This window comes from Notothenia rossii, assembly GCF_949606895.1.
Source record: "Notothenia rossii genome assembly, chromosome: 8".
Classification (NCBI taxonomy): domain Eukaryota; kingdom Metazoa; phylum Chordata; class Actinopteri; order Perciformes; family Nototheniidae; genus Notothenia; species Notothenia rossii.
Window position 1 is genome coordinate 6,352,758 of NC_136906.1, and position 24,048 is coordinate 6,376,805.

The 24,048-nt window shown below is 41.5% G+C and overlaps 1 protein-coding gene across 3 annotated transcripts in view; it reads right to left on the reverse strand.

Annotated features, from left to right (window-relative positions):
* mei1 (meiotic double-stranded break formation protein 1) overlaps positions 1-24,048 on the reverse strand; it is a 130,357-nt gene that overhangs the window by 97,989 nt on the left and 8,320 nt on the right. For all 3 annotated transcript variants that reach the window (XM_079642566.1, XM_079642565.1, XM_079642567.1), the window contains 4 exons: positions 22,696-22,801; positions 11,094-11,303; positions 6,469-6,647; positions 1,753-1,867 (listed from right to left, as the gene is read on the reverse strand). In XM_079642566.1, the coding sequence (XP_079498692.1) occupies positions 1,753-1,867; positions 6,469-6,647; positions 11,094-11,303; positions 22,696-22,801 (610 nt within the window). The remainder of the gene's footprint in view (positions 1-1,752; positions 1,868-6,468; positions 6,648-11,093; positions 11,304-22,695; positions 22,802-24,048) is intronic.

Consider the following 24,048-nt stretch of genomic DNA (forward strand, 5'->3'; position numbering starts at 1 on the left):
GGGTAGTTTATTTAGTTTTTAAAAAATTATCCAATGATTTACAGACGTCTCTTTCCCAATGTTAGTCAATGGGGAAAGTATTTCCGGGCCCAGCGACTGATACGGAAGTGTAGTACCGCCATTTGGCCACAACAAATATTTTCCTCACGGTACGTCCACACAGCTTTGAAAAAATCTTGAAAATCTTGGAGCTGGGCGTGTCTGAGAGCTTGGGGATTTTTGCGAGCTACGCGACCAACAACCAATCACATGAATATCCCGCCCCCGACATACAAAGCAAAAACCCCCGGTTCTTCTCCACTCAGAATATGTGCAGAAAGGAGTATGACATTGTGTGCATTAATGTGATGAATATAGTCTATGATGTGGCAGAGGTAAAGTGTCAGCGGGAAGGGCTATGATGAACATGTATGAGATTAATGTCTATGGTGCTATTTTATGCTACATTCCAGGCTGGCTAAAGATACTGTCTATGCTTGCTAGCAATGTTTAAACAAAGTAAACTGGATATAAACTCCCCAAACAGGCGAAAACCTACCAGTTTCACCCACTGTCTCTGCCACCTCCCTCTATGCCTGGTTCCTCCGGTTTGTATCCCGGTAAATAGTTCTGGTCGTAAAGAACCGGGTGATTTGCTACCGTAATTTCTCGTTTGGAATATGAGGAAATGAACTGCGGTCTGACTCTCCCAGCTTGCACGCGGTTTGATTGGCTAGTGCTTGTACTGTCAGATTTGCATAAACAGGATTTGATTGGCTGACGCTTCCAGCTCAGCTTCAAAAGTTGAACATTGCTCAACTTTTGAATCCTGAAAATCCTGAAAATCTTCGCTTCGCTTCCCCACAATGCAGTTCGGCGAAAAGCGAGGCAAAGTGACGTCATCCCCATTGAAAGTGAATGGGCAGAGAAGCGTTGGAAGATTTTTTTAAAGCTGCTGTGTGGACGTACCATCAGAGTCCGGCGCACTTACTGGGGGCTTGGCACATACGGGTTCTTCTGCTCTGACAGCTAGACATGATGAGTAATCTGTGACGTTTCGCTCTCTCAAAAGTTGGGCCATTTTGTCCTCATGCGCCAATGAGCAGCTCTCATAGGAAAGAATGAGACCCCGCCTCCCACGCTGTATCCAGTTCTTATTATACTTCCATGGCCTTTTAGCACTTCCAGATTTGTTGCTATAATCCAAAATCCATTGAAAACTCCCATTAGCTTTTTGTTCTTATCAAAAATATTTTTATTGCGTTTCGACAATGCATAAACAGTGTTTGTCATTTAGAGATGGTAAGCAAAATATATGCATACAAATGAGATGGTGGTCTGTACTGATTGAATGTACAAAGAGAAAAAAGAATGACAAAGGACACAAACATACAATAACAACGACTAAAATAACCCCCTACATTCACTGCCAGTGAGCAATACACACGATTATTTATCAGGAACATAGTTAGATGAATATATATGCATGTAATACATATGCACAAACATGCCATTAGCTTTTTGGTGATGCCTACAAAAATAGACATATCTGCCCCCCCACACTCTATAATGTGTGTGTGTGTGTGTGTGTGTGTGTGTGTGTGTGTGTGTGTGTGTGTGTGTGTGTGTGTGTGTGTGTGTGTGTGTGTGTGTGTGTGTGTCCGGTGTGTGTGTGTGTGTGTGTGTGTGTGTGTGTGTGTGTGTGTGTGTGTGTGTGTGTGTGTGTGTGTGTGTGTGTGTGTGCGTGCGTGCGTGCGTGTGTGTGCTTATCACCAGGTAAATCAGCCTTGATGAAGGAAGCGCTGCACTGACTGGGAAACTGAACCAGGACGGCTGTAATACACTTCGCACTGGTCGTCTGCAACGTCTCATCACCACTCATCAGCAACTAGAAAACACATTATTATTAGACTCCCCCAGTCATCAAATATACAACATCATCATTCATACTTCCCCATATAACAGTAGTAGTATGTATTTACATATGCCTGCATTTTATTATTACGCCGTACCATATATGGGGCGAAGCCTGCGAGCTAGTTCAGGCAGTCAACTCGAAGCCTGCGAGCTAGTTCAGGCAGTCAACTTGAAGCCTGCAAGCTAGTTCAGGCAGTCAACTCGAAGCCCGCAAGCTAGTTCAGGCAGTCAACTTGAAGCCTGCGAGCTAGTTCAGGCAGTCAACTTGAAGCCCGCAAGCTAGTTCAGGCAGTCAACTTGAAGCCTGCGAGCTAGTTCAGGCAGTCAACTCGAAGCCCGCAAGCTAGTTCAGGCAGTCAACTTGAAGCCTGCGAGCTAGTTCAGGCAGTCAACTCGAAGCCTGCGAGCTAGTTCAGGCAGTCAACTCGAAGCCTGCGAGCTAGTTCAGGCAGTCAACTTGAAGCCTGCGAGCTAGTTCAGGCAGTCAACTTGAAGCCTGCGAGCTAGTTCAGGCAGTCAACTTGAAGCCTGCGAGCTAGTTCAGGCAGTCAACTTGAAGCCTGCGAACTAGTTCAGGCAGTCAACTCGAAGCCTGCGAGCTAGTTCAGGCAGTCAACTTGAAGCCTGCGAGCTAGTTCAGGCAGTCAACTCGAAGCCTGCGAACTAGTTCAGGCAGTCAACTTGAAGCCTGCGAGCTAGTTCAGGCAGTCAACTTGAAGCCTGCGAGCTAGTTCAGGCAGTCAACTTGAAGCCTGCGAGCTAGTTCACGCAGTCAACTCGAAGCCTGCGAGCTAGTTCAGGCAGTCAACTCGAAGCCTGCGAGCTAGTTCAGGCAGTCAACTCGAAGCCTGCGAGCTAGTTCAGGCAGTCAACTCGAAGCCTGCGAGCTAGTTCAGGCAGTCAACTTGAAGCCTGCGAGCTAGTTCAGGCAGTCAACTTGAAGCCTGCGAGCTAGTTCAGGCAGTCAACTCGAAGCCTGCGAGCTAGTTCAGGCAGTCAACTTGAAGCCTGCGAGCTAGTTCAGGCAGTCAACTTGAAGCCTGCGAGCTAGTTCAGGCAGTCAACTCGAAGCCTGCGAACTAGTTCAGGCAGTCAACTTGAAGCCTGCGAGCTAGTTCAGGCAGTCAACTTGAAGCCTGCGAGCTAGTTCAGGCAGTCAACTCGAAGCCTGCGAGCTAGTTCAGGCAGTCAACTCGAAGCCTGCGAGCTAGTTCAGGCAGTCAACTCGAAGCCTGCGAGCTAGTTCAGGCAGTCAACTCGAAGCCTGCGAGCTAGTTCAGGCAGTCAACTCGAAGCCTGCGAGCTAGTTCAGGCAGTCAACTTGAAGCCTGCGAGCTAGTTCAGGCAGTCAACTTGAAGCCTGCGAGCTAGTTCAGGCAGTCAACTTGAAGCCTGCGAGCTAGTTCAGGCAGTCAACTTGAAGCCTGCGAGCTAGTTCAGGCAGTCAACTCGAAGCCTGCGAGCTAGTTCAGGCAGTCAACTTGAAGCCTGCGAGCTAGTTCAGGCAGTCAACTTGAAGCCTGCGAGCTAGTTCAGGCAGTCAACTCGAAGCCTGCGAGCTAGTTCAGGCAGTCAACTCGAAGCCTGCGAGCTAGTTCAGGCAGTCAACTCGAAGCCTGCGAGCTAGTTCAGGCAGTCAACTCGAAGCCTGCGAGCTAGTTCAGGCAGTCAACTCGAAGCCTGCGAACTAGTTCAGGCAGTCAACTTGAAGCCTGCGAGCTAGTTCAGGCAGTCAACTTGAAGCCTGCGAGCTAGTTCAGGCAGTCAACTCGAAGCCTGCGAGCTAGTTCAGGCAGTCAACTCGAAGCCTGCGAGCTAGTTCAGGCAGTCAACTCGAAGCCTGCGAGCTAGTTCAGGCAGTCAACTCGAAGCCTGCGAGCTAGTTCAGGCAGTCAACTCGAAGCCTGCGAGCTAGTTCAGGCAGTCAACTCGAAGCCTGCGAGCTAGTTCAGGCAGTCAACTCGAAGCCTGCGAGCTAGTTCAGGCAGTCAACTCGAAGCCTGCGAGCTAGTTCAGGCAGTCAACTCGAAGCCTGCGAACTAGTTCAGGCAGTCAACTCGAAGCCTGCGAGCTAGTTCAGGCAGTCAACTCGAAGCCTGCGAGCTAGTTCAGGCAGTCAACTCGAAGCCTGCGAACTAGTTCAGGCAGTCAACTTGAAGCCTGCGAGCTAGTTCAGGCAGTCAACTCGAGCACTTATGCTGCATTCATAATGTCCCTTGCCACTCTACAACCAACCAAACAGAGTCTCCTTAATACGCCGCTCTATTGAACCTGCCAGATATCTCTCTATGCTTTGCTTGCTGCTGCTATTGCTGCAGCTACTTCCACGTTGCTGCTGCTCGCCTGCCCCACCACCACCCCAGCTTCCACCCCAGCTTCCACCTGTAGGCTCAGGGGGTTAGTTATTCAATCATCACTCATCGTGCTATGTATATCTCTGGAGTGATGATATACTATATGCTGCTTCTAATAAACATGTTAAAGAAACACGTGAGTTGTCTCTATTAGATTTGTATTCTATGAACGTGTGCTTCTTTATTTAATATGTTTAAATACTTGTTGTATTTTCCCTTTATCTGCGCTGTCCCCTGTGCTGTAACAGTGTGAATGCCTCGCTGTGGGATGAATAGAGGATTTCTGATTCTGGTTTAACTTCTTTTTATGTCTTAATTATTCTGTATGTTGCATTGTTGGAGCCCGGGATTTTTAAAACGTTTCATTACGCTGCAGTTGTTGACAATAAAGCCGTTTAATTTTTAAAACAAAGCATCCGATTAGTGTCCATTAAAAGTCATTATATTAATTACATTTCTGTATGAGCGAGGCCTATTTGATCTATATATGTGACCTTTTCTATCGAAATCAGTCGCATTGACCCGAAGACACATTTTGAGTTGTATACACTGTTGGAAAGAGGAGATTCCTAGCTTTCTAATGATATCAGGATTGTTGTTGCTCTCCAAATATTAAGCGAAATATGTCACATTATATAAAGACTGTCACGAGTCATCGTTTTGAGAAAAAGGCCTTCAAAGTTTCCTCTTCTCTGGAATCCATCGATCTGATTGGTTATTAGCAAATGGCCAAAATACTACGGAGGGAAGATTTTTTCGTTTGGATCACTGGTCTGGGGGAAGCTCGCGAGTGTGTGTGTGTGTATACGTGTGTGTGTGTTTGTGTCTTTTTGCGTTTGTGTGTATTGCGTTTGTTTCCCGGGGAAACCCCCACAAGAAACACCGGCTGTTGTTATGCCTGCTGTGACGTTACATTACTCCGCTCTCCGCTTGTAATCATGCTGTCTCAAGCTTCAAAGTTGTATTTATCATCTGAATTTACCGAAACAAGTTTAATATTCCGAAAGCCAAGATTTTGTTTAATTTAAATCAGAAGAAAACAAACTGTAACGGACCCTGCCGTGTTATTTATGATTACTCTACGCTTACATTCATAATGTCAGCCGGAGGGAGGGAGGGGGGCGGCACTGCGGAAGAGCAGATTGCCTGTCATCTTCCCTTTACAAACTTCAAACATGTATTTATCGTGAGTTTGGAAATCAAAGTTGCATATTCTGAAAGCCAAGACTTTGTTTGTTTAAAATCAACAAACAAAAAACGAACCCCCGAACAAATAGTTTTTTATGCAAATCCACGTTTATCTTTTAAATGAGCCGTTGCGACTTCCGACTGATTTTGATAGAGCGGGTCACATATTAGAACTAACTAGGGACGAGTGAAGAAAAAGCCCCTGAATAAGGATGCATTAGTTATTTATAGGCACTTTCCATAAAACCTGAGAAAACTCAGTTTGCTGTTTATGGCATCGTTTTGTGCCAACAACAACACAATCCATCCTAGAAAAGTACATTATTCTCAGAAAAGGGAATCATCATATTAGCTAGGGAGTCGTTTGCTGCAGTTTGCGTGCTTTACTGCGTTGTTGTTGGTCGTAGCATCTGCAACAACATTTAATTAAAATTCCTCTTGCTTTCCAAGTTTCCTGAAGTTTCCCTAGAGTTGCTTATAATTTAATCACTCTTTTCCCTCGCTTTCGAGTCAGTCTGAGCTATGTTTTATCGATTTTTATGCTTTTATTTGTCTGTCCATAGCCCTTATGTGCCTTTTATCAATTATTATGTGTTTATTTTTTCTCTATTAATGTAATATTATATTTTATTATAATGTTATGTGGCTGTGAAGCACTTCGGTAAACCCTCTGTTTTTAATATGATTGGATTGGATAATTGAACCGGACATTCATTTGGTAGAATATACGTTAGAAAACATTAAAATAATAACGTTATTGGCAGAAAACACATCTGGGTGATGGTAATCCTCACATAAAGCCCTCACGTCATGCGCTGTGCTGTATTGTGAGTCATAACTGAGAAAATCTATCGAGATGTAATCTGCGCATTGATTTCCCAGACTGAAGCACAAATATTTGCCCAGCGTAAACCCTCCCTGGATCCCGATTCAAAGGCACATAAATCCAGGATTAGAACTGCTTGTTATGATTATGGTCAGTGTCAGAATGTGGGTCTTGGGGACGGGGGCAGGGTGTTTGGACAGAGACCTTTTTCAGAATGAGAGGCAGAGGGGATTGGTCCGGGGACTGTTGCTCTTGGTTTTGGCTCAGGTTCTGCTCGTTGTTGGTACGGAGGTTCTGGTTCTCATGGCACGGGATCAGATCACCAGGGCTGCTTATCAGAACTGACACTGCCTCTTGGTTCTGCAACAGCAGCCACAGCAGGTCTAACGGACCAAAGACAAGATGTGAAAACAGACAGAGATTAATATTCTGCTTTGGAAAATCCTTAATAATAAACTGGTGCAGGAATTAGTCTTAAAACCTGGAAGTGAGTTAGTATTTTAAGCCTTTTCCAGTTTGCTTGACTCAACGGTTTTGTGAATAGTTATTTTTGGTTAAATGCCAGAAATAAGTTCTGTGGTTAACACCATATGAAGAGATTTTTGTTCTACGTCATTAAAACTAGAGACTAAATGAGGCTATTAAACTATAGACATGCAACTGGGATCTTGTTAGTTATAGCCTAACACTCGCTTGCTACTTATGGAGATTGCTAAAAAAAAAAAAAGGGTTGTTAATATGTAAAGATTATATGTAATATATGTAAATAAAATATTCCAAAATCCAATGGAAAAATCCCATTGTTTGCTTAAAAATACTCGATGTCTAAAAAGATATCACCCCTGCACCACTCTATTGTTATAGATACATTCATGAAGACACACACAGATGAATGCCAGATAATGCATGAAATAATAAAGTCTTGAGAAAATCTTGGGAAAAGGATCCACTAAAAAAGATTTAACACATTTACAAACAAGTCAGGATTAAAACAAACAATGCAATAATTGTATATTAGCAAATAAATGTGGCCAAGCAGTGTGGATTTTTCCTTTCAGGACATCCGTAAGCAAGATAACAAAACACCAAGCGCCTAAAAAACATAAAAAATAACCTATAAGTTAAAGCAACATTATAAAAGGCACCTTTTCATTTCATGGAAACGTCTTAAACTCCCTGTTTATAATACAGTTCTAAAGAAAAAGTATAATAATCCTTTTTAATCCCTTCATGTTGCTGTACTCACCCGGGATGGTGAGGTTAAGCTTAATAAGATTAAATCATTTCAAAATTACCCAAACAACAGCAAAAGCTCAAAGGCAGCTCTTCTAAAAGCCAGAGTTAACCAACCTTGAACTCAATTTAAAAGCACTCTTGACTCTTTCCCAAGTTAATACAGTGATGAAAAAAACTTCACACTTCTAGAGGATAATGACTCCATTTCCTTTTTAATAACTCCATTTTGGTTTTCATTATGGCTGCAACAAACGACTAATTTGATAATCGATTCATCTATCGATTAATGAAACGATTAATCGACCATTCGGACTATTATTGTCACGATCTGTCTGTGTTATGTCTCGTCTTGTCTTGATCTGTTTTTGGTTTCCTGTTTTATTTTGAAAAGTGTTCCCCCCCCGTCTTGCCTGTTGCTTTCTGTTTCTGTCCGTTTCTCAATCTCGAGGAAACTGGCTTCCAAGCCAATATTTCAAGGATACTACGTCATCGAGTGCCGCCAAAGAACTGTTCCAATCTCCAGCATACTTGGAATTCCACCGAGGCCACGTCCTCGGTTTGGGGGTAATTTCGAGGCTGCACATGGATAGACTTCGCGTCCTTAAAATCCCCACAATGCTTTGCGCACGGACCAATTTCCCCAAATCCGTGGCGGAAAATGTAAGGCGGGGCCTCTCATATGACGCACACCTGCACACTTGCTCGCCTGTTCCACTCTTAGTTTTCCGAATGCCAGGAAGTATTCTTGCCTAGCTTCTGAAGCAAGTGACTCGGAAGACATGTGCTACCAAGCAAGCATCCTCGCGATTGAGAAACGGCCTCTGTGTTCCCTCCGGCTGATTACCCGATTGTGTTCACCTGGTGCCCCTGTGTTTTCTCCTCCCTCCTCACCTGTGTCTTGTTTGTGTGATTAGTCTTGTGTGTATTTAAGTTCTGGTTTTTCTGTCTGTCATTGTTAATTCCTTGATGTTGTTGACTGTGTTCACGGGGGAGAGTTCTGTATATTACGTTTAGCCTTGAAATAAAGGTATTATCTCTTAAACCTGCATTTGGGCCCTGCCTGCTTTGCTCAACCCTGACAATTATGCCTTGCACAATTTCTCAAACGCTCTTATTTAGCCATCAACTTTTAGAATTAGCTTGAGGTTGTATTAGGCATGTGGAAACTAACAATGAAGACAATAAAGATGAATACTTGATTCAAAAATACATATATTATTAATAGGGCCGGGATTCGATTAAAAATATTAATCTAATTAATTAGAGGCTTTGTAATTAATTAATCAAAATTAATCGCATTTTTAATCACATATAAATATTTGATCTGAGAACAGTGAGAAGCAATTTTTTTCACATGGATTTTAGTAAACCATTGAATAATGACTGAATACATAAACTTAAGCAACAAAACATTGTTTATTTTTTTCCAAGGTGCTACTTTATGGCAAAAATTGCACTTTTCTGTTGGTCTTGGTTAACCAAGACCAACAGAAGAGTGCAATTTTTGCCATAAAGTGTAGCAATAGCATATTTAGGAATATAGTACATTTCAGAGATTCAGGTAGCCTATAGGTAGGTAGACCTTCTGTAAACTATAACACTTTGTTTTTTAAGTAAAACACAATACTTTCAAGTACATTCAGAACATTGGAAACCCTGACTATTAGAAAACATCTCTCTGTTGCTTCAGAGGCCATAACAGACTTTGTTGATTTACCAACAGTTGATTTAAAAGATCCAATCAATTTCAGTCCAACCCTCTCAATAACCTTGGCCAAAACAATAAACAGTTCAACATAAAGTGCCAGTTGCACCAACAACATAATAAATAGTTCAACATAAAGTGTACTGTACCATTTAAAATAAAATAAAAAAGTGCCATATTGACCTCAATCCCTCCTATTCTTCCAATATCCTGATGAAAAATAAAATCTGTCTGTTGCATAGGCCACTGTTTGATCAATATTTCAGTAACAAGCCCATTGGCCTCAGGATACCTCTAAGACTACTTCTTCTCTTTCAGCCAGTTGCTGAGACAAACTAGGAAAAATAAACAAACGGTAGAAACGAACGGTTTGTAATAAACGGCCCTATTTCACGATGCAATTTGTACTTTTGCAGCCCCTTATCTTCTACCACTCCAAGTGGTTTACAGTCAAGTGCAATCCAGCGAGCTGGTTATTTTTTCAGACGTGGACTTAGTTATCCTGGCCCTGAAACCAGTCATCTGGTTGAGTGTGGGTTGGGTGTGGGTCCTTGTACTCGGAGTCGGGCTAACGTCCACGCTAGCTTCCACGCTAGCTGCTATATGTTTTGCTGGTGCTCCAGTATAATCGGTACGCCTGAAACTCATCCCGTGAGAAACGTTCAGCGGTGCAAAAATAAGCGCGATTAAAATGCCTTAATATTTTTAACGCGTTAATTTTTGTGTAATTAATTAATCTTAATTAACACGTTAAAGTCCCGGCCCTAATTATTAAATTAACTAACATTTACAAAAGAAACAACAATGTTTTAACAAACCTTATTAAATAATCTGATGACAGAACTGTAAACAGAATAGCTGAAACTTTAACAAAATAAATAACTCAGTTACCTCTAATCATTAGCCCATGTTTTTATAATTGAGTTAACTCCGTAGAGACGGTCAAACCCGGTGCATTTCTCCGTCTGAATGTACAGTGTACTTTTGCTAAATGCTTAGACAAATTGCTCGAGACATTGAACCACACCTTGGGGCGCTTAGTTCTCCTCGCCATCCCTGCCGTGTGTGTGTGTGTGTGTGTTCACTGTGTTGCATGCATGTAGCAGCCGCGTGTGTGTAAACGGCCCCGCCCCCTCGCACACAGACAGGGGAGAGAGATCTTTCGTCTGGATTGGAAAGATCGAAAATACATCAGTGACGCATTTTTTTGTCTTTTTGCGAAAAATAAAGGAGTTGGCGACACTGAGACTGCGATATAATGTTTATGTGGCAATAATACATATGACATATATTTTGGGTTTAGGTTTAATCTTTTGTTATCCGTCCGCAAGCACGACGCCATCCGCGATCGATTAACTACCCCTCCTGTACCTGGTCGCTCTGCTATCGCGTGAAGGATCTGCTTTATGCGCTCCGCAGTAACTCCGCTGCGAGGCTCCGGCGAACAAGTATATTTCAGATCTGTGGGAAACACTGTGACAACAAACTCAATAGAAGCCAGTTCCTTACGTTGTCACTAAACTAGTTGCTGTTGTGCTTAGCCCACATTTTCTTCCAGTTTTAATAACATCGTCCCCTTACCTTGGCTCGATAATTGTATTTTTTAAGCCATGCATGCTGTATTGATCCTACCAACTTCAAACCTTGCATTTCAATCTCACTTAGTCTTTGTAGTGCTTTATGAATCTAAATGAGGCCAGGCGTGTTTCATCCAGGCCACTAATGATGCTCTCCAGTACTTTACACCAAAACAAGGGGGAACAAGTCACAAAGCTCGCTCTTCAAACACTTCATAGTCATGAAGGGAGTTCAAGAAGAATATATTCATAAACAATAAACCCTGATTTTGCTCAGGATCGCAAAAAAAGTGACGTGTTTTTCTTCTCACCAACGCAGCTGTTGATGAGTTGGTTGGATCCGGCGTTGGCCAGTGTCTGCAGCAACAGGACACACACTCTGTCCCTGATGGCGGGGGGCAGGGATTGGGCAGCCGACCCCCCCGCTGTCCCAAACAGTTTGAACCACACATGCAGGACCGAAGCCTTCAGCGCTTCATCCGGGTAAAGCAAGGCTGAGCAGAGCTGCTCCAGAAGGGGAACTGAGGGAAGGAGATAGGAGACGGATCAGCAAACAAACAGCAGAATAAAAACCACCTGACTCAGGAACAGTTTTATCCCACAGGCCATACGACTGCTAAACACCTGAGCTTTGTTAAGTGCCCCGATAAACATTCCTGTTGTCCAGGAGTCTCAGGTCTTCTGGGTCGGGTCTGCTCTCTGTTCCGAGAATAACCACTAAACATGGAAAAGCAGCTTTTAGTTATTATGCCGCAACAATTTGGAACTACCTGCACGTCCGCCGAAACAATACCTATTTTTAAAACCCAACTAAAAACGCACCTATTTGCCGCTGCTTTTAATTGAGCTGCCCATACTCACACTACAGTATGCCTTTTTAGTCATGTATTCTGTACCTGCTGCTGTGTTTATTATTGAATTTATTTCACTACCTTTGCTTTTTATGCCTGTTTTTAAACTTGTAATAATGTATTTATGCTGAATTTGTTCTTAAATGTCTTTTGCTTTTAATCTCTAAAGCACTTTGAATCGCCACGTGCTGAAAAGTGCTATATAAATCAAATTGCCTTGCCTTGTTGCAATCTACTTATTTATATAAATAGTTATCACCGCAATAAACCATATTTAATTTTAATCTTAACTTACATTATTTTATTTCATATTCTTATTGTACATATCATATTCTATTGACATGTATATAGACTTTTTGCACTACTTTGATTTTGTATTTTATTATATATGTTGCATTGTTGGAGGAGCTCAGGTTAGAAGAATTGCATTGCCATTTCTACACTGTAGCTTTGTGCATATGACGATAAATCCTTCTTGAAGAGGATAAACGTAATCATGAGGGGAAACTGGGTCGATGCAACCCGTACCGAAAACATACCTTACATATCATTGCAACAAATCGGGTAAAGTGAGTTTAATCTAGCTGTGTGTCTCACAGATACAAATATTTTAAGATAAGAGGGGGGCAGAAAAAGACACCCAGAGGAGCGTTAAAGGTAAAGAACTGTAACAATGAAAATGGAGCAAACAGACAATAGCAACATGAGTCCGCATTGGAGGGGAAGTTGCCATGTGGAGGAGAGGATTGAAAATGGGCTATTGAAAGAAATACACAGTAAAATGCTCGGCAGAGAGAACGAGAAAAGGAGATTAACACAATTCTTAGGGGTAGGGTAGGAGTCTCTACATTGAGCGCAGCAGACAGGAGCCAGAAACCCATGGGCTGGCTCTCTGATTCAGAGTGGCAAGAAAGGGGAAAGACAAAGCTAGTGGGTAAGAGTATTAGACAGATGCGGGGAGGGAGAGACATTCACTTACGGGGTATATGGAGGAATCCTGAAGTCAAATTGAATTCCTTTTAAAAGACCCTTTCCATACATTTTAAGACCTCATCGCCACTTTGAGTTTTAACCGGTTAAATTGGTGACACACTTTACCTCACATTTACTATATACAGTATTGATTGTTATTAGGGGCCGTACAGGCTGTAATTCACACTGGTCCCCTCACGCACATACATTCTCTTTTTACATACATACATTTTCACTCTCACACACGTATATATTTACACTCACACATTCATACATTTTGTTCTCATATTCATATATTTTAATGCTCATATTTATACATTTTGCTCTCATGCACATTCATTCAATGTTTACATTTAATATTATAAATAATGTATGTATGTATGTATGAAGACAATGTATGTATGCAAGAGAAGAATGTATGTATGTATAAAGACAATATATGAATGCAAGAGAAGAATGCATGTATGTGTGAGAGAAAGTATAGTGGAAACGGAAGGAGTGTGGTTGAAACGGAAGGCAGGTCATTATCGCGCTGTGATTGGCTCAGAAGGTCGAGAGGGACGGGCTCATGTTCAGATCTTCGGATTCAAATCAACACGATGGAGGGAGGTGAATACATTAAAAAGAACTGCAATAAAGTGAACAATGTATAAATACGGAAGAGGATTAGGGTCACATTATTTATTTTTTTGGGAGGATTTGAAAAAAATATGTTGTTTTTTTTGTTCTGAGAAAAAAGTCAGAATTCTGACTTTAATCTCAGAATTCTGACTTTTTCCTCAGAACAAAAAAACATACATTTCTTTGGGAGAAAAAAGTCAGAATTCTGATTTTAATCTCAGAATTCTGAGAAAAAAATCAGAATTCTGAGAAAAAAGTCAGAATTCTGAGATTAAAGTCAGAATTCTTACTTTTTTCTCCCAAAAAAATGTATGTTTTTTTGTTCTGAGGAAAAAGTCAGAATTCTGAGATTAAAGTCAGAATTCTGACTTTTTTCTCCGAACAAAAAAAAAAAAACGTTTTTCAAATCCTTCCAACAAAAAAAAAATCATGTGGCCCTAATCCTCTTCCGTATATAAAACTAACTGTGGATCCTAAAATCAGTGGCGGCTCCAGGGTATGGCTGGGGTAGGCTACAGCCATACCAAGAAATTGTTTAGCCCCACCTTGGCCCCACCCTGAAAAATGATGTTACAGTAAGCAAAAGAATGTCCGCCAACTCACGAAGAGTAAATCACACAGACAGCAGTTAGTAAGATTGATTTCAGCAGCCACTTGTCTGGAAATGCCGAAGACTAGAAACGGTTTTGAAAACTTTTGTCACGTAGTGATCGTCTTGTCAATAAAACATCTTTGCTAATGTGTTCTGGCCAATCAGAATCAAGATAACGGCGTGGTGTTGTTGCAGGAAGTCCCGACGGAGAATAATTTTGCGGTAGAACTACTCTTTATACATCCATGGATACAACTAGGGATGGGTACCGAGCCCCGGTATTAAACGGGCCCCGGGGCTGAATTATTAAAGACCGTGGTACCGTTAAGCTCCGACAATATTGGTCTTTGTATCGGTACTGGAGACATGTACAAAATAAATGTTGTATGTATTATTGCTACACAAACATTATATTGCAGTTTTAGTGTCGCCAACTCCGTTTCTAATACGCAAAAAGACTGCAAAATGCGTCTATGATTATTTTTAGTATTTTCGATCCTTCCAATCCAGTCGAGAGATCTCTCTCTCCCGTCTGTGTGCAAGGGGGCGGGGCAGTTTACACACACACACGGGGGGATGACGAGAGAACGCGCTCCAAGGTGTGGTTAAACTTTACCCGCCTCGATGTGGACAATTCTCGTTACCCAAAGTGCAATAAGAGTTTAGAATGTAAGGGCGGTAACACGAGCAATTTGTCTAAACATTTAGCAAAAGTGCTCCACATCCAGACGGAGGAATGCACCGGGTTCGACTGTCTTTCTGGTAGCGCTGTAGCCCCCCCCCCGCCATCCACGAGTAACGTTTCCACGTCAGGTGTTATGTATGCTAGTAGCAACACACGGAGTTAACACAATTATACAAACATGGGTTCATGATTAGAGGAAACTGAGTTATTTCTTTTGTTAAAGTTTCAGCTATTCTGTCATCACATTATTTAATACGATTTGTTAAAGCATTGTTGTTTCTTTTGATGTGAAATATTATTTATTTAATTTAAATAAAAAGCAATGTTAGTTTTGTTCAAAATTTGTTTAGTTAGTTTACCTTGTTTTTTCGCCAAAAGAACCGATAAGAGTACCGTTAAAAGTAGTAGTACCGTTAAAACCTTAATGATACCCATCCCTAGATACAATCAACACGTAATGAAATAAGACCCGACGGTTTGATGGTTGATAGGTGTGTGGGCTGTCTTTCATTTTGACACACAGAACAATGGGGGCTATCCACCCTTATCCACAAAGTAAAGTCATTCACAGCCTCTTCCCTCTTCTCTCTGTGAGGAGCAGCAGGTTCAGCTTTCAGAACAAAGTAACAAAAAAGGCATTCATTTTTTGTATTAATATGTCGTGTAGTAATAGATGTATTTATTTTTCTTCTCAAGAGAGTACTAGAATGTGTATTTTATGTTAGTATTTCCAAAAAAAACAGACCCCCCTGCAGGGGCTGGGTTTTCAGCATGTCAACTCTTTCACCTGTGGGGAAATTGCAGGATTGGCTCCAGGTCGCCCTTTTTATTTACTACAAGACAAATGTGCCTTTTTATTTCATACAGTTCAATTTGGATTGAGACAGGGAAATAATCTAAACCCCACGCGTGGCGTTTCACTGTCAAGGGGGGCGATATAGCGTGTATGTAATTACATTGCAAATACTGACTTGAGCCCCACCGCTGTATGGGTTAGACCTATCATAGATTACCCAACACAAATACTCCGGAGACGCCACTTCCTAAAAATGATTAATGAAAATAGAAAGAACAAAATAATTATAAAAAAATAACAGCAGGGACACTGTTCATCTTAAATAGCTCAGGAGAAGAAACATTTTCCACGAGCAGTTACAAGCATCCTGCTAAAGATCCCCAAAGCCCATCCTTTGGCCGCTCCGCCTTTCCATTTGCAGCAGCAGATAGCTGGGATGTCCTTCGAAAAACGTTGAAAATGAAAACCTTTGTCTCCCCCCGCACCTTCAATGTCACTATTATTGACACCCTGGTACACACATGTAGCTGCTTTGCCTGATGCTGATTTGAATGACTGATTGAACCACAGCAATATTGTTTTAGAGTTTTTGTATGTTTGCTATGCCTGTCATCTTTGCTCTATGTGTTTGTGTTGTCTCCTGGGCTGTGTAGTGCCCGGAGTCTGTCTTTTTATTTATTTTCCTCCCATACCCCATCCCCTCAGGAAGCCTTTCCCTCCTGTCAGGTCATCATTGTAAATAAGAATTTGTTCTTAATTGATTTTCCTGGATAAATAAAGGTTCTACTACTACTACTACGAGCACATCAACAACGAAGAGATCAAGTCAAAAGATTTACAAATGGTAGCTAAAGTAAAGGTTTATGCCTACAGCAAAACGCTGCAATTGTATACAAGGACAAATATGCTGGCAAAGTGGGGGGGAAAAAACCCAGCTCTTTTAATGCAAAGATAACCTTGAGCTTTTAAATAACAGCTATAATAAATTCTTGATTTATTTGGGTGCAAATGCTCGGAAAAAAACGAACAAATGGAAGGTCACAGAGAGACAGAGACAGAAGTGGCTAGAGAGGAAAAAAGATTAAGAGAGTGTCTTTGAGAACAAAAATAAACAATGTTTTAAGTACAGGGCAGCGCTGGAGGTGGAGTGTGAAAGAAAAGAGAAGAAGCTGGAGCCCAGCCGCTCTGTGAAGCAGATCAAAACCCACGTGAGGGAGGAGAAGCTCCCAGACATGTTTGATTAAACCAAAATATACGAGGCGGCAGAGATGAGAGCCAGGCATGAAGAGTGGAGGGAGAGCGGAGAGAGAGAGGGGGAGGGAGATAAGACCTCCACAAGCAGAGGATGTAAAGGAAAGAGCCCAATTTACAGCAAGGGTGGTGAAAGGCAAGAGGAAAATAAAAAGCCTTAATGGTTTTTTTACATATTTTATGATTTGCAGACACGAAGACACATAAAGAAGGTTAATTAGCCTATCACATGCAGAAGCGCGAGTGTAACATGAAAATGTCACAATGTTACGAATGTAAACAAAGGAATCCAATGGAGGTGTTTCAGGCAGGGGGGGGGGGGCGGAGTGTGTAGCATAGAAACACAGGTATTTTAGCCTTTGCAGACTATTATCATGCACTAAATATAAGACACTACAGTGAAGGGGAAACTTTAGTTAGATTTTGGATGCAGGACAAAGCATTTTTTAACAATTTAGTATTGCTACTTTTACTTATAGATCTGAGTACTTCTTCCATCACTAGTGGGATCTACAGTATTTCACTGTTGTTTTGCACCCAGCCCTATAAATCCCCCTCCTGCCAAAATCCTTTTGGTATTCATGCCTTTCCCTCTTTCAGATGCCGGCACAGTAATAAAGCTAGAAGTTCAGTCTGATCTGCCAAAATGATGCATTAGTGTGTATTGTTATCAGAGATATGATGTCCCTAATGACTTAACCTGTCAGAAACACTGAAGCGTGTGCTATCCCCTCCCTTATCTTCCTTGTTATCTGGCTGCCTTCCTCTTTTCTTATCCCATTAATGCTTCATCTTCCTTCCCTGCGCACTCAATTTGTCTGTATCCAATCTCAGTTAGGACCTAAGGGAGTAAGGGAGGAGGGGAAGAGAGAGAATACGAGATTCAGGCTGAGGAAAGTGAAAGGGTGAGAAAAACAGAGGGGTTAATCCGTTGGATATACAGACAGCGAGTCAGAGGGAGAGAGGTTTGGGCTCTCTGGGCTTCGTGTTGTCGTTGCCGTGCTGTTGTCATTAGTCCAAACAGCCCCACAGAGACGTGTTGAGTGACAGGCCGCAGACACACACACACACAGTCAATAGTGGTAGCCCACATCTTGCATCAGCATCGAAACAACTCTCCGCTACCTCTGGCAGCAGCTCAGGGAAGCTGGTTGAGCTCATGAAAATACATGAAGGTGTACACAGGTAGCATAGTCAAAGAAAACTATGCTGCTTATTTTTGCTCAAATTCAAACTCTAAAAACAGGCATTCAGGCACGAACACACTTGAACTTTTGAAGTTAATTAAAGCTAGCAAACAGAGTTAATTAAAGTTACTAAACAGAGTGGAGTCGCGGTAATTATATCTGGGAGCCTTTTATGCATTTTATGGAAAATTTCTGAAGCGTTAAACAGAGAAAAGGTAACCTTTATTTTTTGTTTGCATTTCATTAAATATTTGATGATTTTTTATATTTATATATATAAATATATATTAGGGCATGTTATTAACGCACATTTCTCTTAACGCCACTAATTATTTTAACGTGCGATTAACGCATGTGTATTTGCCCTCAGCCCGCCCCGTAGTTTCAGAGCCCAGAGTCCTGACGTTGTTGTTGTTGTTAGTTGGATGGAAGGAGATTCCAGCGAGAGATATGGATACAAAAAAAGGTGTTTTAAACAGTAAGCCAAACACCCAGCTGATGCTGACAGCCCCACTCCTGCCGCTCGCTTGCGGCAGACCACGCTTAAAAGTGTGCCGGGGAGACGCCTGGACACAGCGTCTACGAGCAGCAAGCTTTCAACAGCGATAGCTAAATGGGTGCTACAGCTTAACATTGTGGAGGACGAGGGGATGCGTTAGATCATTCGGATCGCATCCAATGTGTCGACTGCACATCACAGCGCATTATTTTGACCCTAGGTGGGAACTTGCTTTGACTGTTATGAAGACAGAGCGGCATTTCGCTGACCACTGTAAACAGGCTTGTCTGTTTGAGCAACTGGCTCAGTGCAAAGAAGTACACAGGGTTGGGAGAGAGTGTAAGAGAGGGAGAGAGGTTCCAGATAATAAACAAACATTTGCATAAAGCATATTTGTCCACTCATATGTTGATAAGAGTATTAAAAACTTGAAAAATATTCCTCTAAGTACATTTAGAACAGATAAAAGATGTGCGATTAATTTTCGATTAATTCGCGATTAAATATTTTAATCGACTGACAGCACTAATAGCGTAATTTTCGGACTATAAGGCGCACCTGAATATAAGCCGCAGCAGCTAAATTGAATGATGTGTACATATATAAGCCGCAGGTGTTTTAATGTTTAATTACCATATGTAAGGGTTCGTGCACAGAGGGGATTGTCGGGAAAGAGATGGCTGTTTGAGGAAGCTCCCATTTATTAACATTTCAACAAACAAGTTGCATATTTGCATAACGTATTCAAGTGTTAGCATTTAGTGCAATAGTAGCTACAGAACATGTGCTGTGTAAACTGTACTGTATCACATAGCGTTTCAGACACACACACTTTTCAACTTTCAAACTTAAACGGTGCGCTCCCAGCGCACGTACCGGCAGTGATCTACAGCAGTGGTTTTCAACCAGTGGTACGGGGACAAACTGTCTCGCTCTCGTAATGTCTGTCTGTCTTGCTCTCGTTCTGTCTCTCGTACCACTCTCGGTTCCACTTTTACTTTTGCGCGCTACCTGTCTCACTCTATTCCGGCCTCCAGCTTTTCCTGCTGGAGCCCGCCGCTTAAAGGTGGGGGTCCGCAGACCGGCCATAGAGCCCATAGAGTTAAAGGTGGTGGACTGTAACCTGTAAAATCCATAGATTTAGGAGGTCCCCTAGTGGCCGTTAGCTGTAAAAATCCATAGATTAGCCGCACCGTTATATAAGCCGCAGCGTCGGAAAATGGGGAAAAAGGCGCGGCTTATAGTCCGAAAATTACGGTATATATATATATGTTTGTTTTTTATATTCATTGATTATATATTTATTTGTTGTTATTTATGTATACACTGTATTATAATTTTGTATATTATTTCTTTATTACTATTTTTTATTTATTTACTTTCATTTAAGTGATTTAATGTCAGACGTTGCCTTCTCCATTCAATTATTTATTTAAAAGAATTGTGGTGTTATTTGTGTGTTGTTTCTTGTGTCTTTCTATGTATTAAATTAACACAGAAAACTGTTTTAAAATGAAGAATTAAAAAGTCTTTTATGCAAGATTTTGTCTTGACTGTATTTACTTGTATTTGAATGATGTCATGTCAGTCTTCATCATTTCATTATTTATTTAAGCATTGTTGTCATCCATATTTTACATTGTTATTTAAGTGTTGTTTTTTGTGTGTCTCTCAATGTAGAAAATGAATAAAGACTGTTGGAGCTATATATATCTCTTTATATTATTTAATAGTGTAACATTTATTTTCTTGCTGTTTATAGTGTTTATTATTATTATCATTTATTTATATGTATTCTTAGTGTCATAAGTTAAAGTAGTTTCTATGCTTTTATTTTGAAGGCATGTTTTGGGCAGTGGGTGATTGGAGCACCTGGTGTAATTGTATATATTGGAGACAGGTGGGTGGTGGGGGACAGAGCACTAGTAGGCAAATGTTTTTTTTACCAGGGTGTTTCAAGCCACACAGGGGAAAGCCATAGGAAAGGCTTAAGGAAAGAGATATAGGAAACCTGTTTATTGTATTTTGTTATAGGAATAAAAGAATCTTGTCTGGACCTGGATCATTGCCCTGCGTAAGATCTGCTAACTAGTGCCTCAGCGGCTGTATTATTTTAAGTTAATTATCTGTTTTAGTTCTATATGATTTTGGCCGCTACAACGACAATGGTTCAAAATAGAGTGGAGTCACGGTTCATTAAGCAGGCCGACATCATACAGGTGATTGTAGCAGAGATCAAATGGCGGCAGTTGTGTGTGGGAGGTGTTTTGACGTTCTGCCCTGCAGTATTGTACATAGATATGAAGATATAAATATATATTGGCAATTTCAGGGGAAAGGTTGCATGTTATTGTAACTTTTGTGGGTTTTTCAGCTGGAGTGGCATTGGCAATGCAGATAGAATTTAAAGTATCTCTCAGCAGCCGGAGCGTAATTGAAAAGGTCATTGCAGCTAGTGAGATTAAATTGAGAGAGTGAAGGGGAAAGGATATGAAACATTTCTTCCTATCTCGAAAGAGTAGAAAGAGTGGAGCAGAGTAGAGCAAGGGGAAGAACATTCCAAAGCTGGACACAGAGAAAACATTTCTTTGCATTAGGGATGTGATAGAAAAGGGCAAAATCGGCAGCGGTGATTGAATTTCGGTTTTCCCTCTGCACACAGAACAAGGGATGCTGAAAATTAAATATGGTCCCATATCCTTCTCTTGCATTCAAAGTGAATTCTGATATATTTCTGGATCTCAGCGCTACAGGTGAATGACGCATCATATTTAGATCTGATTTTTTATTGATGGAACAGTTAAGATGGGATCTCACCTTATCCAAACTTAGTTTATTTTTGAAACAAAACCAAACAATTTACTCCCATCTGCAGTCTCTGTTCTTCCCCAAAACAATATGCAACTCTCTAAGGTGCTTCTCACACGGGAACGTTTGCGTTTATGCACAGTATGCATTTTCAAAAAAGTCTTCCGTTCACACGTATTCATTTCATTTGACGTGTCTGTTCACACGAGAACGCTGGAAATGATCGTATAGAGGCGATTACACGGAGCCGTTGGACCCCCCAGAGCGTTTCGTTTGCAAATCTATCCACCTTGGGACCCGTTATCGTTTGTGGGGTCCGTTTCTATTGTTTTGTTACGGCCTCATGTAAATGAAAGGGCTATACGCAAAAGGAACTATGGGGATCCAGCCCGTTTTGTTCTCGTGTAAACGGGGTCTCAATGTCAATCTCTCAGTAATGACATCACTGTTGTGTGCAGTATCTATAAACTTAACAAGGCAAAATGATATGATTGGCTGACAATATGCCTTGTTTTTGTCTTTTAGGCTCTGTAACTAATCGCTGATCACTTATGCAACGTTCACACCGGACGCGATGCAAACATTCGCTTCGCTCTAAACGCTCCTATGGCATCACTCTAGTCTAATTGTCTGTTCACACCGGACGCGATGCGAATATTCGCTTCGCTCTAATCGCTCGAGTTTCGCCACGGCTGCCAGCTGTGTTTACTCGCATCATTCAAACAAGACGCGCTGGCTCGGGAGCTAACTACAACAAAAATGAACATATTTTACTGTGATTAAATTGTAATACACGTTTCTAAATGACGCGGACGTAACAACATACTGATACCGGTTAGTAAACCATGAATTAATGCTTGACAAGTCTGCAGACAGACGACAGGCGAAACACCTTTTAAAATGCTTGTTTTCTGAATGGAGATTGGGTCGACCAGGCTAAGCTAACGTTGTATATGCTCACTCCACACTCATAACAACGGCCTACAGACATAAATAAACCAGCGACTGTATTCGCCATGACACAGACAGTCTGTGGTTTGTACTTGTTTCACTTTTGTGCAGTTTGTGAACAGATATGAGGAGCTGTGATCTCTGTGTGCTAACTGCTAACAGCTAATGGCTGATGTTTTCTGGTTGAACGTCAGTGACGGCAGGCTGAGATCCTCACCTCTGATTGGCTTCCGCGAGAACGCGTCACGTGAATTTGACGCTCGAGTTGAAAAAATTGAACTCTCGCGTTTGACAGTTCAATCGCCTTAATCGCGTGATTCGCGCCGCGTCCACCGCTTCATGCTCGCCGTCGGAGCGAATTCGCGTCTGTCCGCGTCCCTGCATTGACTTTACATGTAATCCCGCCGCCCCCAAACATCGCATCGCCTCCGGTCTGAACGCAGCATTAGTTGTTATTTATGTTTTTGTTAAAAACTGCTGCTGTGTCTTCATTTGCGTACGGCGTACTAACTTGTGCTTTTTTTAGTTTGAAAATGTCAGTGTAAGAGAACTAGAACAAAGCAATGTTGACACCAAAGCAGAATCTAACACTCCACATTTTACAGCTTTAGTGCATCTTGATTAATAAGGACATCATGAAGGAAAAAATTATCATACACTTATTATAGCTGTCACAATACAACTGTGAAATGTGCCTCACCATACTGGGTCATCAGACTCTGGGCCACGTTGGGGACTGCTTCCACCAGGTTCCCCAAAAAGGTGAAGGTGGGCAGGAAACTCTTCATATTGAACTGGTCATTCAGCTGGGCAAGTAGAGCACAAAATAAAAAGACTTGATATACAACAATGTAAAGCTTCAGAGAATACAGTATACTGTAGGTATACGGCACAAGATGAACAAGCAGATACGCTACACAGAGTGTCTATGACATTGTGTAGGATTATTTAAATCTACGCTTTTCGAGCAGACGTGGAAGCAAGTACTTGGACACACCAATCGAGTAGTCCTAACTCGGGAATTTAGTTAGAACTAATCTACAAATTTTAGCACTTTTGGGTTCTTCTTGAAGTGAATTAAATGTCAATGTTTTTGGTTAGATGCCTGAAAAAAGGTCAGTAAATACCCCACTGGTCTGAAGTTTTTATATGTCTTAAAAATGGCGGTTGCTAACGAGTGTCTTAATGACACTACTGAACGTCCTCAGGCCGAACATTAGCCGCTTTTAGCTTAGCGGTGGTGACATGAAGTCATGTGACCGTGATGAAGTTCCTTTATAGCAGGGATATTCAATTCGCTGCCAAATCCGGCCCCGGGTTGATATTTACTGGCCCTTTGAGTATAATGTTAAAAAGTAATCAAATTGTATTTTATTTATTTTTGGGCCAGAGTTCCTTTATTCCAGAGAGGGTGTTAAATTGAGAGATAGAGGGTAAGACAATGCCTGAAAACTTCAGCGGGCTCGGGTTTCGAACCCACCTGCTAGCTACTGTAGTGACAACTGTCATTTATTGCATCTCTGCGTGAATGATTAGATCATTTCACCTAAATGAAATCAAATGTAATGATGTTGTTAAATTAGCTTCACATGTACTGAGTTCTGAACTTGCCATTTAGATCTATAAAGGCCTTGGGGCTATGTTGTTTGTAATTAAACACAATATATGCACTCCACTATGCTGTTGTAGTATTTATTGTATCTGAAGCTCTTAATTTGATTGCTCATATTTCAAGCCATCTTTTTCCCGGCCCCTTGCTTTGGATCATCTTCATCAACCGGCCCCATTCCAAACTAATTGAATAGCCCTGCTTTATAACCTAACCTTAGCTTTTTACTTCATTACTTTTGTTCGTGTGAGCCTTTGCCATGCTAACTTCTCCATTCACCTTTCCACCTATACTCCCAATCCTTTTTGATGGTAACCTGAGAAACATCCCTGTCATTAATTGTTTTCAGAAATTTCCAGTATTCGTGACAACATTCAAGAGGGTCCCTAAATAAATGTTCTTGAAAATGTTCTAATCAGGCTCTATTCAAGCAGCATACATGGG